General features: G+C 41.9%; 1 protein-coding gene across 2 annotated transcripts in view; it reads left to right on the top strand.

Annotated features, from left to right (window-relative positions):
• LOC124612714 (cell division cycle protein 16 homolog) overlaps positions 1 to 10,168 on the top strand; it is a 207,658-nt gene extending 197,490 nt beyond the window's left edge. The window contains exon 12 of one of the 2 annotated variants that reach the window (XM_047141067.1): positions 9,736 to 10,168. In XM_047141067.1, the coding sequence (XP_046997023.1) occupies positions 9,736 to 9,896 (161 nt within the window). In that variant the 3' untranslated portion in view covers positions 9,897 to 10,168. The remainder of the gene's footprint in view (positions 1 to 9,735) is intronic. The other variant, XM_047141068.1, reaches the window with a different exon arrangement.
• Positions 10,169 to 19,058: the final 8,890 nt, after the last annotated feature.

The raw sequence follows: 19,058 nt of genomic DNA, 5'->3' as shown, positions 1-19,058 counted from the left end.
GTTGAAATCCAGGCGTTGCACAGAATAGTAACATTTCTGTAGTCGCCCTACCAATTACTGAAAATGTTTGTTTCTGATATAGATGAGATATTAAATACACATGCCTCAAATAAGTGACAAAATACCAGTTCTTCAGAAGCTGGAACAAAATTATAACGTGGCAGCAATATATTACTCTATTTTTGTGATATCTGTAATTATTTATTTAGGGCTGGCCGTGGTGGCCGAGCGGTTCTAGCCCCTTCAGTCTGGAACCACACAACTGCTACGGTCGCAGGTTCGAATCCTGCCTCGGGCATGGATGTGATTGATGTCCTTAGGTTGGTTAGGTTTAAGTAGTTCTAAGCCATAAAAATGGAGTCTCTCCAGAATGAGATTCTCACTCTGCAGCGGAGTGTGCGCTGATGTGAAACTTCCTGGCAGATTAAAACTGTGTGCCGGACAGAGACTTGAACTTGGGTAGGTTTGTAGGAGAGCTTCTGTGAAGTTTGGAAGGTAGAGACGAGGTACTTGCAGAAGTGAAGCTGTGTGGATGGGGCATGAGTCGTGCTTGGATCACTCAGGTGGTAGAGCACTTGCCCGTGAAAGGTAAAGGTCCCAAGTTCGAGTCTCAGTCCGGCACACAGTTTTAATCTGCCAGGAAGTTTCAATGGAATCTCTCTTTTCAGAGTGACTAGACTGTGGGCCATGGCATACTCAGTGTGCCAGTGAGGTTGACTTTTATTTAACTCAGATGGATAGTGGTAACAACGATGACCAGCTTGAGAGATGAATGCGTAACAGTAGTCTTTTTCCCAAGCTATCTAATTTAGCAAGAATAATGTTTTGTGTTCCAGCCTCAAATTTGTCTAGTGAAAGAAATTTCAGTGTGGCATGGAAACTTTTCTCGGTTCTACAAAGCGGTCTTGATCTGAAACAAGTCGATTCATTGTAATTACGGTAACAGAATAATTTGGAGAAAATTTTGTTCCTGATAGATTTCTAATTTCTTAGATGGTCTAGTTCACGCATGTAGATTTGAATCAATAAAACACATGTTGTTATAAAAAACAGCAATGTGATTTTTCATTACCAACATTAAAAATGTTGGTAGTTCCATAGTTTTCCTCAGAGTCCAAACTGTTTCCAAATTTTCGCTGTTGCATAACGTAAGCTGTTTTCTCTTATGAATTACAGTGATGTGTCATGATTAAGACACTAACACCTAGGCACTGAGGTGACAAAATTCACTAGCTAGACATCTGTACATGAAAAGATGGCAGTAGTGTCACAAATTTGTACTAAGGTAATTCATGTGAAATGTTTCCGTCATGATTATGGTTTTGCACATCAGGAATTAACAGACTTTGAATGCGTAATGGTAGTTGGAGCTAGAAGCAAGGGATATTCCCTTTCAGAAATAGTTAGGGAATTTAATATTTCGATATCACTGTATCAAGAGTGTGCCAATAATACCAAATTTCAGGCATTATCTCTCACCACGGACAACACAGTGACTGATAGTCTTCTCGTAACAACCAAGAGCAGTGGCTTTTGTGTAGAGGTGTCAGTGCTAGCAGACAAGCAACAAGTAAAATAACTGCAGAAATTGATGTGGGACGTATGACAGATGTATATGTTGTGACACTGTGGTGAAATTTGGTGTTAATTGGCAATGGCAGCAGACGACTGACACCAGTGCCTTTGCTAACAGCACGAATCAACTGCATCACACCATATTGGTGGACTCCAGAAGCCTCGAAAACCACGGCCTCGTCAGATAAGTTCCAATTTCAGTTGGTAAGAGCCAATGGTAGGGTTCGAGTGTGATGCAGCTCCCATGAAGTCATGGACCCATGTTGTCAACAAGGCACTGTACAAGCTGGTAGTGGCTCCATAATGGTATGGGCTATATTTACACAGAATGTACTGGATCCTCTGGTCCAACTGAACCAATCATCGACTGGCAATGGGTATGTTAAACTACTTGTAGATAATTTGCAGCCGTTCATGGACTTTGTGTTCCCAAACAGTGAAGAAATTTTTATGGATGACATGTGCCTTGTTAGCAGGCCATTGCTGTTCATTTACAATTGGTTTGAAGAATATTCTGGACAGTTCGAGCAAATGATTTGGCCACCCAGATCGCACGACGTGAATCCCATCAAACATTTATGGGACGTAACCTACAGGTCAGTTCATGCAACGCTTTCCAAATTACGGACTGGCATGGCTCAATGTTTCTGCAGGGAACTTCCAGTGACTTGTTGAGTCCATACCACATGAAGTTGCAGCATTACTCTGGTCAAAAGGAGGTCTGACACAATATTAAGAAGAGTCTAGCATCATCATCTTACTTCCTTGTAAAGTTACTGTAATTGTAAAATTATAAAAATTCAATCTCTAAGGGAGAGAAGGCAATGAGGCAGGGCGTATCCACCATGTTATTCAGTCTGTACATAACTCAGTCGGTAAGGAAAACTTACGGGAAATTTGGAAAGAGAATTAAAGTTCACAAAGAGGAAATAAAAACTTTAGGGTTTGCTGATGATTTTAAGTCAGGGGATGCTGAAGGAATGAGATTAGGAATGTAGTGGGCAGTAACTGTATGCTAGAAGTTACTTTTATATTTGAAGGTTCCTCTGCATGAAATATGATTTGGCGATTGTTAAGAACTCTCCAATCAACTCACAAAGATGGTCTGATTTTCAATATGCTTGTGTTTCATTCAGTGAGAAGCTGTTAAAAACCTTCTGGAAGTTAAGGAACACAACATCATCCGTGGTCGTTTTGATGATTTCATATGTGGGATCCCCGTTGGTTCCTACATAGGAGATTTTCAGCCTGCAGTGTATGGTTTAACTTGGATGTCACAGGCATCTCTTATTAGAGCAATCTTTTAATGAAGTCAAATTATTTTCTAGCTTTGTTGCAGCTAGTGTGCTATGTGATCAGCATCCACTTGTCATTGGCAGGCTGCATCCAGCAACAGACAAGTTTTTTTGACCCAGTAGCGGAACATGCTGTTGTCTTCAACTCGGACAATGTTAACAGTAGCTTCATGGCTCATGCAATCATATCATATTATTCCTTCTCATTGCCAACTTCTCTGGTTTGTATAGGCCTTGAGCCATTCTGTGGTATCACAATCATCCCATTATCCTGTAAGTCTTGGTAGCCAGAATCTATATCTGAGCTTGCATATTCCCATCCTTCCTAACTCGACCTTCCCGAATTTATCTTCCTTTTTTGTCTCAGTCTCATTTCTCTATCTAATTTTCAAATGCCTCCCTCGTTTTCCCTTATCCAAAGTCTCGTATTTAACAAATTTTTTCTTTAATTTACCTTTTTAACACATTTTGTTGTCATATTATCATCTCTTTTCTGGCCAATTTTATTTTCTTGTTTGTGGACCACTTTTTCTTCCTTTCTCTTTCATCTTGGCTCATCTTTCCTGTACATAAATTATTTTGTCAGTGCTTCTCCTTCCTGCATTCAAGGGTTCAGCATTTGTTTGCTGGGCTCGGCGACCCTGGGGTTCCTGAGCTGTGGACTGGTAAGTGACACCAGTCATCGTCACTCTAAGTTCTGGGCATACATCAGCGACCACTGTGTGGCCCAGCTGTGAAATGTTGTGTTTTTGGGGAACTCTCCGCACCTCAATTGTATAAGGCTTACTCAGGCATGCAGGACTCTTTTTGAGAGCACCCTTATTTCTCTAGCTGCTTGTGGGACTGAGAGGGAACCCTCAAAGTCTTCCTCTTCTCTTCCCAGTGTAACAGATGTACTGCCTGGGAGTACTCACACCCATTCATGCAAAAGAATGAGAGGGGCTAATCCTCCTGATAATCAACTTCACATTAGTAACATGGCTCAAGAAGTCATGAATCAGAATGCTTTTGTAGTGATCAAGAGGAAGGTGGGGACCTTTGAAAAATTGTCCCCTTCTATATCCATAAAGGCTTAGTAGGGCTTACTGGTACCCTTAAGTCTATGAAGCAGTTGCAAAATGGTTCACTGCTGGTCAAGTGTACCCCGGCAAAGCAGGTGGAACTGCTTAGGAAGTCACAAAAAGTGGGTGATCGTGACGTCATTGTTGAGTTGCATATCTCTCTCAACTTTGACAAAGGTGTGGCCACCTGCCATGACATTTTGCTGAACTTGAACAAGAATGGGCATCACAGAGGATAGTGGATGTGGGGCAAAGGACACGTAAGAATAATGGAGAAATTGAGAAGACTACCACCTGCATTGTGACCTTCAATTCTCTGACGCTGCCTGAACACATCATGGCACGAATACTCACGGAGGGTTAGGCCCTATGTCTGTAACTTTATGCATTGCTTTAGTTGCCAGCAATTTAGTCATATAGCATTGAGTTACAGAGGCGAAGTGACGTGTGGGAAGTGTGGAAAGTCAATCCATGCAGCTTGGACTGATTGTACATCTCCAGCAAACGGCATTAACTGCTCTGGGAGCCACACAGTCTGGAGCCGAAACTGCCCTGTTATTGCAGAGGTACTCAGAATTCAGGAAATAAATGCGACAAAGCCGATCCCCCACACAGACGCCACAGAGGAATATAAGGTGATGAAACCCTCTATCTGTGCCACTTCTTATGCTTCCTTGGTGCAGAAACCTGTTCCTAAGGTTGATGCTTTGATGCAGACAACATTCAGTGTAGCACTATCCACCACCAGCACCTGTATTTGCACTTGTACATGTCAAAGCAAAGTTAAAGACATTGTGATCCAGGCAGCTATGACAGATGAGGCCAGCAATGCTTTCGCAGTGAGCTTCCTGCAGGCATCCCAAAAGTAGAGTGCCCCTCAATGCCCACTTAATTCAAAGAAAAGTTTCACTCACCACCCTCTTTCCCCGTCATCCTTGCTGGGAAAAGGAGTAGAGAAAGGGTCTCAGCATTCTGGTCAAAATCTCTATTAGGTGCCATCAGACATTATTCTATCATGTCTGACTGATGGTGAGGACATCATGGGTGTTGGTGCCTCGTCACCGACCCAGGTAGCCCCTCCACCCCATCTCGCTCCACAATCACCTCACTGCCCCAGTGGAAGGACAGGGCTACATCAAGACCACACTGATTAAATGGCTCCCATACTCCAATGGAATATGAATGGATACTGGACTCGTCTGGAGGGATTGAGGCTCCATGTACAGGACAGACCCTTTTGCCTCTGTCTTCAAGAGACTCATTTTAAACAGACTGACACATCTCTACTTGGAAGAAAAGGTGACCTTACTGGTGACGGGGTGAAATGTGGGGTACCAATGTTCATCAGGGACACTTTTCACTCCTCACCTGCATCCTTAACCACAACAATATAAGTGGCTACTGTTCGGATAGTGGCCCATGTCACTGTCACGGTGTGCTCTTTGTACCTACCGCCCCATGAGCCTCTTGACAGTGGGGTCTTCACTCATCTTCTTAGTGAACTACCCTGCCCTTTTCTCCTTTTAGGGGACTTCAATGCACACACTGTGTTATGGGGTTCTAACGCCACTTGCCCTAAGAGTGGAATACTTGAGGATCTGAAATGCACAACAGATGTCAAACTGATGAACATGGGCCAAGCTACTTGTTTTAACACCACTATGGGTTCGTCTACAGCCATAGACCTCTCTTTTTGCTCATCTGCCCTTGCAGACACTGCTCAGTGGGGAGTGGATGATGAACTCCATGGTGGCAACTACTACCCAGTGTGGATTCATCTGCCTGATGGAACAGATCCTGAAGGGAAGTCACCCATAGGGTTGTTCAAAAAAGCTAACTGGATGCTTTGCAAGCAGTTAGCTGTTTTTGAGCAGTGTGACAGCATCCAGAACTGGCTGGATCACATTATGACCACTATCCACCATGCCGCTGATGCACCCATCCGAAAGTCAGTGGTAACTCCTAGGAGGTGAACTGTCCCTTGGGGGAATGGTCAGTATCATTCTGCAGTCAGTGACGGGAGGGTGGTTTGTGCAGATTCACTCAATGTTCTACAAATCAGAATCTTGCAAACTTTCGAATGGCATGTGCAAAGGTGAGGCAAATAATTCGGGAGAGTTAGTAGAGTTCCTGAACTCCATCAATAGGTCCACATTTGCAAGTAAAGTGTGGGAAGCCATTAGGAGGCTCTCAAGGCACAACTCACGGCTGCCAGTAGCAGCTGGACAAATGCAGGGGTCTGTCGTAACATTGCCGAGAGACAGCTCAGACAGTGGCAGAGTTGTACAAGTCCCTTACAAATGATGCCTGGAAATGACCTGATAATGTACAGCGTGTTGAAGCAGTTGGACCCACTGTCGAAGGAGGTCCTCCTGCAGCTCTTGAAAGAAATTTGGGTGGCAGGAGACATTCCCAATGCGTGGAAAAACCTATAGTATTAGCCCGACAAGCTGCATAGGAAAGACACTGGAACGTTTGGTCAGTTGGTGCCAAGTGTGGGTTCTCAAAACCAGGTCCCTACTCAGTCACTCCCCGTGTGGGTTCGGGGAGTATTACTCCACTCTCGATAACCTGACCCTGTTCAGTGTAGCAATTCAACATGCTTTCATTTGTAAGCAACATCTTATCAGTGCTTTCTTCAATTTGAAAAAGGTCCACAATACTGCCTGGAGGCATATTTTTTTGTCCCTGCTTTATCATTGGGGATTCTGTGGACATCTGCCCACCTTCATAAGGTCCCTTCTCTCTGACAGATGTTTTAGATACAAGTTTTGATTGTCCTCTCTGACTGTTTTAAGCAGGAGTATGGTGTCCCTCAAGGGAGTGCTTTAATTGTCACAACATTCTGCATTGCAATAAACAGTATGTCCACAGTGTAACGACTCATATTGTGTTCCTTGTGTGTGGATAATTTCTCCACCTTCTGTGCATCCTCCAACCTTGCAAAGGCTACTTGGCAATTGCAACTGATCATGAGACAGTTGGAGGAATGGTGTTACACCAAAGGATAAAACTATTTGTGTTTATTTTAATCTTAATTTACCTGTTGTGAAACTGGAAGATACCATTCTCACTTTTCAGGAGAAGGTAAATGGAAATGTCGTGTGGCTAGGGCCTCCCGTCGGGTAGACCGTTCGCCTGGTGCAGGTCTTTCGATTTGACGCCACTTCGGCGACCTGCGCGTCGATGGGGATGAAATGATGATGATTAGGACAACACAACACCCAGTCCCTGAGCGGAGAAAATTTCCGACCCAGCCGGGAATCGAACCCGGGCCCTTAGGATTGACAGTCTGTCACGCTGACCACTCAGCTACCAGGGCGGACAGGAGAAGGTGAAGTATTTGGGCCTTCCTTTTGATTGAGAAGTTAACGTGACTGCCACACCTTAAAAACCTGAGTGTCTTAAGGTCTTAGAGATCCTTAAATGTGTCAGTCACAGGTCTTGGGGAGATGAGAGGCCCCATCTGCTCCTCCAATTTTATAAGCCCTTTGTGCAACCCCGGCTTGAATACGGATGCCAGAGTTATGAGTCAGCAAGGTCTTCATACCTCAAAATGCTGGATGCGGTTCACCAAGAGGATATTATGCTGTTGACAGGAGTCTCTCACATGAGTCCTGTTGCAAGCACCAGCCTCCGCTATCTATTTGACCAAGCATATAGGGCTTTGTCCACTCCTACATCACCAGCATCCAGCTATGTTGCGCAGCCATTGTTCAATCATAAGCCACTGGCAACAAGGCCATTTGGAATCTGTGCAAGGGAGAGCCTTGAGTTATTACAAGTGGGGGGCATTAAGATCCAAATCCAGGGGCGGAGTAGGGCATCCCTCTGACTACTAAAGAGGCCCAGATTACTTTTAGAACTGACTAGTTACAGGAAGCATTGTACCCTAGACTATGTTTTTACAATTATATTTAACTAGATTTTACGTTGCCATCCAGATTTTATTACATGGATGGGTCTAAGCAGGGATATTTTCTTGGTTGTCCTGTAGTATTCCCTGACATTGTCGTCGGGATAGGGCTCCTAGCACAGTTTTCAGTTTGTTAAGCAGAATTGTTTGCTATGCTGAGGGCAGTGCAGCGGATGAGATGGCATCATGACAAAAAATGCCTCATCTGCTCAGATTCTCAAAGTGCCCTTCTTGATATTGGGCAGATGTACCCAGCAGATCGGATGGTGCAAGAAGTGCATGACACTCTTCTTCTCTTGCAAAGGCAAGTCAAGAAAAGCATTTTCTGCTGGGTTCCAGGGCACATAGGGATTCAGGAAAGGAACTCGCTCATGCAGCTGCCAAGGAGGCTTGATCCCTTCCTCCTGCTGCTTGCTGTTCAGTACCTCTACAGGCTGTCACTTCATTTGTGACCAGGAAGGCCATGTGTTGGTGGGAGGCTCAGTGGCTGGACGTGAGGAACAATAAACTACAAACCACAAAACCTTCACTGTGACCATGGTTTATCTTCTCCCACCCACAATAGTCCAAAGAAGTAGCCCTTACACGGCTTAGAGTGGGACATTGCTCATTGACACATGGCTTCCTCTTACATTGGGAGGCGCTGCCAGTATGTCAGAGATGGGGGACTCAGCTATCAGTACAACATATTTTAACTGAGTGTGTTTCATATGACAAGCTGAAGGTTGAACTGAGTCTCCCACAGGATCTGCCTTCTGTTTTAACTGATAATGAGGCAAATGTTCGTGTTTTAAGATTTTAGGTGGTGTCAGGAATTATTCCCAAAATATAGTGTGTAAGATATTAATGTATCACGAATTGGCTGGGTCACTCATTATTTGTAAATATTTATCGAGCCACTAGCCACAGTTATATGTCCCCTTTTTTAACGATTTTTTTCAGTTATTTTATCCATTGTTTCATCTAGTTATTTGCTGTGTCTCATTGGGGTTTTATTATGGGCTTTTCTGAAGCTCACCTTATTATGGTTGCCTCGTGATTCTTGAGTGTGTGTGTGTGTGTGTGGGGGGGGGGGGGGGGGGGGGTTGAAACTTGGTTTTCCATCTTATTGACCTTTCTTCATAGATTTTCACCATGGTGATAATTATATCATTAATGCATGGGTGCTGATGACATTGCTGTTTAGCCATCACAGCTTCAGATTCCCCTCTCATCTTTGGACTTACGAAGGTACATACTGACAAATTTTTCCAAGATTAAGTAACACATTGGCAGGCAATTGTGTATGGCATCTGATTAGTGTCATGAGGGAATACATCTGCTTAAGCTGCAGAGGAGGCAGGGAACAGTAGATAGACAGTAAAAGGAGGTGTTGATTACTGCTATCAAACTTGTGCCTTGTATCTTCTATCATAACAACATTATGGCAATTGGGGCGGGGGGACAGGGGGGGTAGGAGTAGTAGGTTTGTGTGTGTGTGTGTGTGTTTCTTTGTTAAGGCACATAAAGTAAGGAACACAAGGAGGGAGTTGTTCAAATTATCTGATGTTTATCACTTCAAGAAACGGTTGATTGAAAATGGCTAATCAGTTTGGCTGTGCTTGCTATTCCTATCTGAAAAGAATAGGAGGCAATCAAATTACAAAATAAATGTATTGGAAGACTTAGATATCTGTCTTCATAGACCCTGGCAATTTTTAAGCAGGCAATGAAATGGTAATCAAATATTTGTGCCCCCAAGGCTGGGGCCTAGGTCTCAGTAACAAAATGTCGTCAAGGAAATAAATATCAGTACAAATCTGCATTGCATGATTTATAGCATGTTTAGAACATAATCTCTACCTTTTATCTTGTTTGTGTATTCCTAACATTGTTCTGCATTTTGTAGGTTCTTCAGAAACAAGTGCAGATTCTTTCCTGTGGCAAAGCACTGTACCATATTTGGACATTGACAGGGCAGCACTTCCATCCCTTCATGAAACATCTACAAGCAGCCTTAGTTTTGAAGTTGAAATGCAGGATACCTCAGCTGTTAGGATATTGGAGTAGTTACTGTTGATCTTATACCCCAAAGAACTCTCTTGTGATATAACTGATATCAGATTCTGTGCCCTTCTTTAAAGGTTGAGGAGATACCTCTTAAACTGCAATGTCGGTTTTGCAGTGTATATGTTCTGAATGTAGTATGAAATATTTGATAAGAAGATAGAAAAATTGTAAATAACCTTTATATGTGTTATTTATTGTGAAATGATTTTTGTGTACATATTTTATAATCCATGTCTGAAAAATGTTTTATCTGTATAGTTTTGATTTGTTTATATTAAATTTTGTTATTCACTTTATTACTGTTATTGAAGATTATCTAGTTAAGTTATTTTAATGGAATTGAATTGTACATATGTATCTAACACACGCACACGTGCGCGCGCGTACATACCTACCTACATCACCCCTTATGTAATGGCAACATGTGGTGAGCAGACGTTTACACATTACATTGTGCAGTTACTTCTGTACTCCTCAGTGAGGACATTATTCTGTATGGTGTGGTGCTCAGCAGTTGTTATTGTGCATCACTGAATTGCTGAGAGATATATTACACGTGTTCTGTATAGCTAGTGTTGCAATCAGTGAAAATCAGTGGCAATCCCTGTCATCAACATGGCTCTTGACATGGTGAAGGTTATCCCTGAATTTAGATGCTCATTTTATTACACCCTTGATGTGAAAACCCAAGAGCCTGTTTGATCTTGGAAATTTCCCATTCATTCATTCATTCATTAGGATCCCACAATTACACATAGATCAGATGTATCCATTGTTCCCATTTGGTGCTTTATTTCATGCCAGCAGCTAGTCTGGTGACATTCTAAACCTGTGACAAGATAATCTATTCCAGTTTCCATCTCTAATTTAATTGATCATGTGAGTATAATATTAAATCCATTGAGTTTGAGACAGATTAAGTGTTTCTTATAAGTATCTCATGGAGAACATGTAGAAACTGAGTATTTCAGACTTTTCTACAATAATAATGTCTGTCACTGACACAGAAGTGAAATATTGTTTACTTTCCCTGTTTTGAGTCTATTGCAGTGTTGCTGTCATGTTCTGGGACAAATATGGCTATTCACCAAAAATAAACTTAGCCCAATAAAGGACAATCAGAATAATCAGCAGTCTATAATTTTGTGAACTTGATGCAGGCTGTAGTTCAAGCATTGTGAAATTTTGCCTCTATACATATGTTACGTAACAGGTTATGTCGTTCACAATATAGGTTCGTTCAGAACAACAATAGCAGTCACTCTGATCAGTTGTCAGAAAAATTATTTGCGTTTAACCCTTGTGCAGAAAGGTGATCGGTATTCTGAAGTTTTTATTCTCAATAGGATTCAGCTTTGCTGCAGTTTATGGCCTTTGTCTACTGTATATGTATCTTTGTTCTTCCTTTTTTGAGTTTCTGAATGTGTGTTCTTGAGTGAACATGTAGTTACTTGTTCTATGGCCCAGTAGTTTGGGACTCCCCAGAATCGGTGAGAAAAACTAAAATAAATTTAAAAAAATTGTATATAAACAGGTAACAGTATTGTAATCAGAACCATTCCTCCTACATTAGAAATTTTTAACTGTTAAGGGAACAAACATTTCTTGTAAAAACCACACCATGCTGCTTGCTATACCTTTCTAAATCTGCACATGCATGACATCTCCTTGTTTTTGTTTGTGTGCATTATATGTTATTTGCAAGACTAAGAGTGCATTAAAATTAAGATATGAATGTCAATTTTTATGTTTCACGGGGGCTATCGATAAACAGATGCAGAATAACTAGCTTTAACTTTCTTCTCATTATGGGGATGTGGAACACTATCTGAGGAAAATAATGTAGCAGACCTGTACATTGCAAATCGGTCAGTTACATCTGCTTTCAACAGAAACAACAAATAGACTCAAAAACAGCTTGAAAGCAGATGTAAGATTTGCAGTGTCCTTACAATGTCTAAAAAACTAAGCTTGTAATTCTTTCAAAACTGCAATGGCCTCTTCAAACCTTTTATGTTCTTTAATGCCAATGACCTTAGGGAAGTAGACTGTGTGTGTCAGAATTTGTCCCTTCTACACTGAGATTTTCTTTTTAAATGCATCCACATCAAGTCAGAAATCAGTTGTTTCTAACTCTGCTGTGTCTTACTGTGGGCAGTGTGGAGTCAAAGCCACTTAAAATGAGAGGTCTGCAGTCCATTCTGGATGTTCTAATTTTCTTTCCTCCACTCCTTTTTCCTTCATAAATTCAACAATAGCAGGCTTTAAATCGGTAAATCATTCCAACCATTCCCTTCGACACAACCAATATAGTTTGCAGTATCATGTATACAGAGAGTCCCCATACTCATCATTTAGTTCCATCAAAAACTGTTCCACTGGCAGTGAAATGAATGCTACTAAAGAAATTTTGCTATTGGTAAAACCAATTTCTGCATGTGCTCCATGCGTGCCAATTTTGCAGAAAGTGCATTCTGACGTACACAACAATGAATCCCATTTGGTTATCATTGTAATTTTTTGCTCTTTCACTCTCAACTAAATCTTTAATTTTTTCTGCCTAGTACTGTAATGAATTTTCACAGCAAATTTTCCATAGCTGTCAACTGTGTGATTGCATTTTAGAGATCAAGGATTATCACGCTTCTCTTCTGTCATGCGCACTCATTTTTAAAGACTTGTGATGATAGATTGCTGGACTGCATCTTTTTGTGCAGACAGCCATTGGACCTGTGAACATCCTTCTTATCACAAACAAATAGCAAAGAGTAAATGATGATGACAGTACAATTCTTCCAAACTCAGGAGAGTCGTGGCGACTGAAAAATGCCACACCGCAATAGTAAATAAAATATTGCACTGTACTGAATACATCTGAGAATAATCGAGCAAAGTTGCAGGAAGCCAACTCTCAGACCCGAGCCATTTGACTCGCCATGGCTGGCCCCGTGTTAAAGGAATAAGGGCATATAATTCACTTCATAATCCTGAAATTCTGTAACGGTAAACCAGGCGAATGTTTCATTAAAACAGCCAACATATTCAGTGTCACCTAGCTCTTGGTTTTGAAACCTGTCCTTTTCCCCTATTGTTACGTTGTTCCGACCTCTTGACTCACTGGAAGGGGGGGGGGGGGGGGCACAACTCCCATAGGGATACACCTAAGAATGAGAATTTCCTACAGGATTAGGAATGCCAGAGAACAGTGTTTCAAGTCAGGGACTAGAGGGTGGGGGATGGGAGTTAAGAATGAAAATGTTCTATAGAATTAAGAATGCGATAGAGTAGTGTTTCAAGTCAGGTCTGGAGCATTTTACCGTTCTGGCTAATTAAGAGAGTCGACTTAATTTTATAAATGACAGAAATACTAGACATGGTGTATGTTCAATAATCGTTATTTTAATTGTATTTTGAATAAACATGGTGCCAAGTGAGCACTTATCCTTGGAAGCTCTGTTACTGTTTTAAAAGTGATTTTGAAATTCCATGTACCTAAAACTATAGTGTAAAAATCAAACAATGGAAAATCCAGGATGGAATGTAACCGTACTGTGAAAAGGAAAGTAGCTGAGATTCTGAGTTGCAGATAGGCACAACAAAAAGACTGTCACAAATATAGCTTACAGCCAGTAAGGCCTTCGTCAAAATTAGATGACAAACACACACAGACGTAACTCACACATACATGACTGCAGTCTCAGGCAACTGAGGCCACACTGCGAGCAGCAGCAGCAGCAGTGCATGATGGGAGTGGCCACTAGGTGGAGGTAAGGGGGAGGCTGAGGTGGGGGAGGGAAGGATAGTATGGTGGCGGAGAGTGAAGTGCTGCAGGTCAAATGGTGGGCAGGGCAGTGGGGGTGGGGGGGGGGGGGGATAGTGGAAAAGGAGAGAAGTAAAAAGACCAGATGTGATGGAGGAATGAGGGCTGTGTAGTGCTTGATTGGAATTAGAGATGGACGGGAGAGGACAATGACTAACAAAGTTTGAGGCCAGGAGGGTTACAGGAACGTAGGATATATTGCAGGGAAAGTTCCCCCCTGCGCAATTCAGAAAAGCTGATATTCATGGGAAGGATCCATATGGCACAGGCTGTGAAGCAGTCAGTGAAATTCTCAGCAACAGGGTGGTCCACTTGTTTCTTGGGCACAGTTTGTCGGTGGCCATTCATGCAGATAGACAGCTTGTTGGTTGTCACACCCACATAGAATGCAGTACAGTGGTTGCAGCTTAGCTTGTAGATCACACAACTGGTTTCACAGGTAGCCTTTGATGGGATAGGTGATGTTTGTGACTGGCCCGGAGTAGGTGATAGTGGGAGGATGTATAGTACAGGTCTTGCATCTAGGTCTATTACAGGGCTATGAGCCATGAGGTAAGGGGTTGAGAGCAGGGGTTGTGTAGGGATGGATGAGTATATTGTGTAGGTTTGGTGGATGGCAGAATACCACTGTGGGAGGGGTGGGAAGGATAGTGGGCAGGACATTTCTCATTTCAGGGCACGACGAGAGGTAGTTGAAACCCTAGCGGAGAATGTAATTCTGTTGCTCCAGTCCTGGGTGGTACTGAGTTATGAGGGGAATGCTCCTCTGTTGCCAGACAGTGGGACTTTGTGAGGCAGTGGGAGACTCCTCATTTCTCCGCTGCCATCCATCTCACCTTCCAACTGCATATAGATGCCCTACCCTCTTTCCACCTCGTCCCTGCATGCCCCCCAACAGCACTTCATTGTCAGCCACCCCTACCCTACTATCCCTCCCCCTCCCCACCCAAGCCTCCTCCTTACCCCCACCCAGTCGCCACTCCCATCATGAACTGGTGGTGCTGCTCGCTGATGGTCATGCTTATTGCGATACACACATTTTAGTAAGGCACTATGCAAAACTTCAAAAGTTTGCTATGAAAAATATGGGTCGCTATGATTTTGAGTTTGGTGCATACTAGACCATGTGTTGCTGCTTATGAAATTTAGCTAACATATTGAATTTTTGTTTACACTTGGGAGGAGGTCACTATCTGCCTACAATCTCTGGAAAATGGATCCTACATAGCGCATTCACTCCCAATCTCACGCCCATGGGAATGAAATATTCTTACATCTCTCATATCTTCTAAACTGCTCCAGACATTGAAATGAGATTTTGGCGCATGATGGCACACAAGGAGGAGAGTACTTTGCCATTTCGTAAACACGTTGAACTTTCTTATCTATGATGATATATCAGAAGTTATACTTTCTGTTTTATTTTTTTTCATTCCTGGGTTCAATTCCCGGCTGGGTTGGAGATTTCCTTCACTCAGGAACTGGGTGTTGCTTTGTCCTAATCATCATCATTTCATCCCCATCGACGCACAAGTTGCCGAAGTGGCATCAAATCAAAAGACTTGCACCCGGTGAACAGTCTACCCAACAGGAGGCCCTAGTCGCACAACATTTACATTTTATTCCACTGACTGTAATTACTTAAGTGTTATTGACTGCTGGTGAGACAATAGTTTTCTAGTATGAAAATAGACATGACATTTCTTCTCATAAGTTACCACAAACAGACACAATGAGGCTTTTCATAAGCTATTGAGCTCTCTGGTTGCCAATTACTTGTTTAATGATACATTCTGTTTCAGAATTCTGTCACAATAGCTGCTGCAAAAATGAGTTTGTACAAATTATATTGTGTTTTGGCTAAAGAAGTACTGTCAAATTTGTCAACAAGAGAAATGTGGCCATTACTCGTAAATGGTGATGCTTCTTTGAATGAGAAAAGGTTAAAAATTCACACAAAAATAAATTGCCTATTCTGTTGGAATTTTGGTATTTTTAATGTTGAGTGACTGGAATGGAAATTTACCAAAAGATTTTATTCCTTTTCTTTGTCTGAGCATAAAGCATACGCGTCAGGCAAATTACACACACATGTGCGATGCTGGTTACTCACCTATGCCTTGCCAAACTGATAATGCATGATTAGCGAATAAAATAATTGTTTTTGAGAGATGTAAGCAATTGATACGTGGCACAACACAATGGTCAGTGTGTCATCAGCATCTGAGAATAATGCATGTGACAGGAATGCGGAAGCTAGCCAAGTGTGCTTTGTGAGAGGAAGGGTTCACGTCGTTCGAAAAACATTGTCATGAAAGTAGATCTGCCTTTGTCAGCAATACATTTCAACAAAATAAATATATCACATCACCACACTCTTTTCAGGATACTCATGCTTTCAGAATAATACTGACCACTGCTTCATTTGTGTAGCCTGTTTTTAATTAGTTTATTAATTCTGATAGTGTGTTTGCAACCAGTGAAATGCTTTTTCTTGTCATGCTGGGCCGATTAAAACATTGTTATTCGTGAGGGTTTCTTGACTGTTTCTAGCTTGCAGGAAAATGTGTTGTCCACATGTGCGTAGTATAACGTCTCTTATTACATCCATATCCAAATAATTATAGTACTTCATATCTCAGATGCTTTTTACCAGGAGCACAAAGGGGGGGGTCATACCTGTGGAAATAACGCCTTTTCGACTTTTTATAACAGATCGTAGAGATAAGTCAGCATAACAGGCAGCAAGTAGATAACCTTGTTTTACTTTCCTGCCCGGCTTCTAGATCACATGATTTTATAATATTCCTCACTTCCTTAGTCACTACCTTCGCGAAGAATCATCTGTCCCTTCCTGCAATCTGAAAACATTGTGGAGACAGAAGATGCAATCCCAGTGGCTAATGGCTGACCAGTTATTGAACTGTGCATTGTTCTTGACAAAAGAATAAACAAAACAAAAAAGTATACAGATATATGTAACTGATAACTGTTGTGATCTAACAAATAGATATGGAGTGCTTAAACGGTGAAAAACGAAACACTACTCAGTAACAATAAAACTCAGTGTACCGTAAGGCTGATTTTTCGGCTTGGCAATACTTCTGCTGCCCATATGCGCCATGCTGACGTGGGCATATGGCAGGGGACTGTCTTCCCACTCCCTGCCTCACCCTTCCCCCAATGCTCACGAACGTGTGGCGCGAGAAACTGTGCCACAACCATAATGCTGCGTGACCTGGCGCATGCTCATGTTGTGTCCCAGTTGCGTCGCGTCACAATTTGTGTGGCCGCATTTGAAGCTGTGAAGTTACAAAAACACTCACTGCACCACATGCACTATACACATCACAATTTGAGCCTAGCATAATTTTAACAGAGGCTTTACTGGCCTAAAGCTATATTTGTGCCTATCTGCAACTCAGCATCTCCGCCATATGGTGAGTAGCGACTTTCCCTTTCACAATATTAACACTGTAGTGTAGATGATGCAGAACTTTGTACTATCTAAAATATATTTGAGCGTACTAGAAACTTTACACCTGCCTTACACTCCTTGAGTACTCTTTGGTCAATACAGGAAGTGTACTTTACAGAAAAAAGCGGGATACCTACAATACTCTCCTGAATTTCTGAAAATAAGGAAATGAAGTTCTCCACCCTATGCATTGTTAGAAATAGATGCATTGATATAATAGGCATAGCAACCAACTTCTGTGGGAAATCCTTACTGCAGGCAGTCCTATCCTCGTAATTCTGATGGCTTGCTAACAAAAGGGAAATCATGGGTCATTGGGAAGATGAATGGTCGTAGGTGTCAAACAACAAACTGAGACCAAGAAAATTCACTTTTCCGTGGTGTGTTGCCCAATAGAGCCAATGCTCATTACCCTGTGACTGACAGCTGCCTTATTCAAGTTTTTGCATCAGTATGGGATGCCTGCACAAAACCCCATGTGTACATCATACTTTTACTTGTATTTTATTTGTTGACATGACAGAACCTCTCAGACTTCTGAGGATCTGTCATCCAATTTAAACAACAATACCAAAAGTGTTTTGCAACTTTTAAAATTTTATGCTGAGTCAGACTTTGTCCCTAAACTGTGAGGGAGAAAGATTTTATATTCTCCTTCTTCTTATTTCCAATGTAGAGCTTGGAAAGTTCCTTTAAGGCTGCCAAAAATAGTGTTAGTGATTTGATGCTGTCTCTCCCTGACTCACCTTTCAAGTCTATACAATTTCAAAGTAAATGGTAACTGGCAATCACTTACTTTCAGGATGAATAATTACTGTACTACTATAGACACTTTAAAAAATCTAATCCTAGCTTTTCTTATTCAGGGATTAAAGAGGGGAAGCTTAGAAAGAAGGGGGCAAGTTGTCCAGAGCCCACAGTGAGATGAACCCACCTGCTGTGAGGACCAGGAGAAACAAAAATGAAGGGTGCGGCATTAGAAAAAGTAGGAGATTAAAGACAGTGAATTGGTAAGCACTGTTCCACTTCAGTCCATTCTCTGGACAAAATGAGAAATAAAGATGAGCAAGGAAAAAATAAACAGTGCCATTAAAAACTGAAAAAATAAATGGTGAGAAACAGAGAGGGGGAGGGAGGGGGGGAGTGTGTGGTGGGTGCTAATAGAGACAAAAAGACAAAATGGGGGGAAAAGAAAAGACACACACACACCCATGGAGTTTGTTCTATATTTGCGTTCTCAGTGTTACACCTAACCCACAGTCATCAAATTGAGAGCCGGACAGCAAGTGCCAGAGTGTGTAATTGACATCAAGGAGTACAATATTGCCTTATGGATGAGGTAGAATGGAACAGAATGATCAGTTTCTGAAAAATAGGTTTTTCATAACATTGCATTTCAGCTCCCACTGAAATATTAATGATCAGAGCTGGAAACCGAAAAGGAAGATCTCTTGTTCTTGAGTGCCAAAAGGAATCGCATGTCTGACCATCGCTGAGAACTTTGATGAGCAGAATTTTCTGTGCCCCTGTTAAGTGAAATCCTTACATTTGGAGCAGTATATATATTTTTATAAATATTTTTATGCACACTATAACATTTGGGAAATATGTTGTCACAAGCAGCTTAATTTTTGAAGAAGTCCTATGAAATGTTGTAGAAACCAGTTTGGGTCTGTCCATAAATTAACTCACACTGTCCGCCCCCCCCCCCCCCTCCCCTCCCTCTCCCCAGAGTATCGAAATATTCATGATAGTCCTGAAAGCTAGGTAAAAGACAATGCTGTAACCATTTAAGATGGAAATTTCACATAATAATGTGTGTTTCAGAAACTAAGCATTACAGACACTTGTCACAGACACAGAA

The sequence above is a fragment of the Schistocerca americana genome, chromosome 4, assembly GCF_021461395.2.
Source record: "Schistocerca americana isolate TAMUIC-IGC-003095 chromosome 4, iqSchAmer2.1, whole genome shotgun sequence".
Lineage (NCBI taxonomy): Eukaryota > Metazoa > Arthropoda > Insecta > Orthoptera > Acrididae > Schistocerca > Schistocerca americana.
This window is presented reverse-complemented; position numbering and strand designations above follow the sequence as displayed.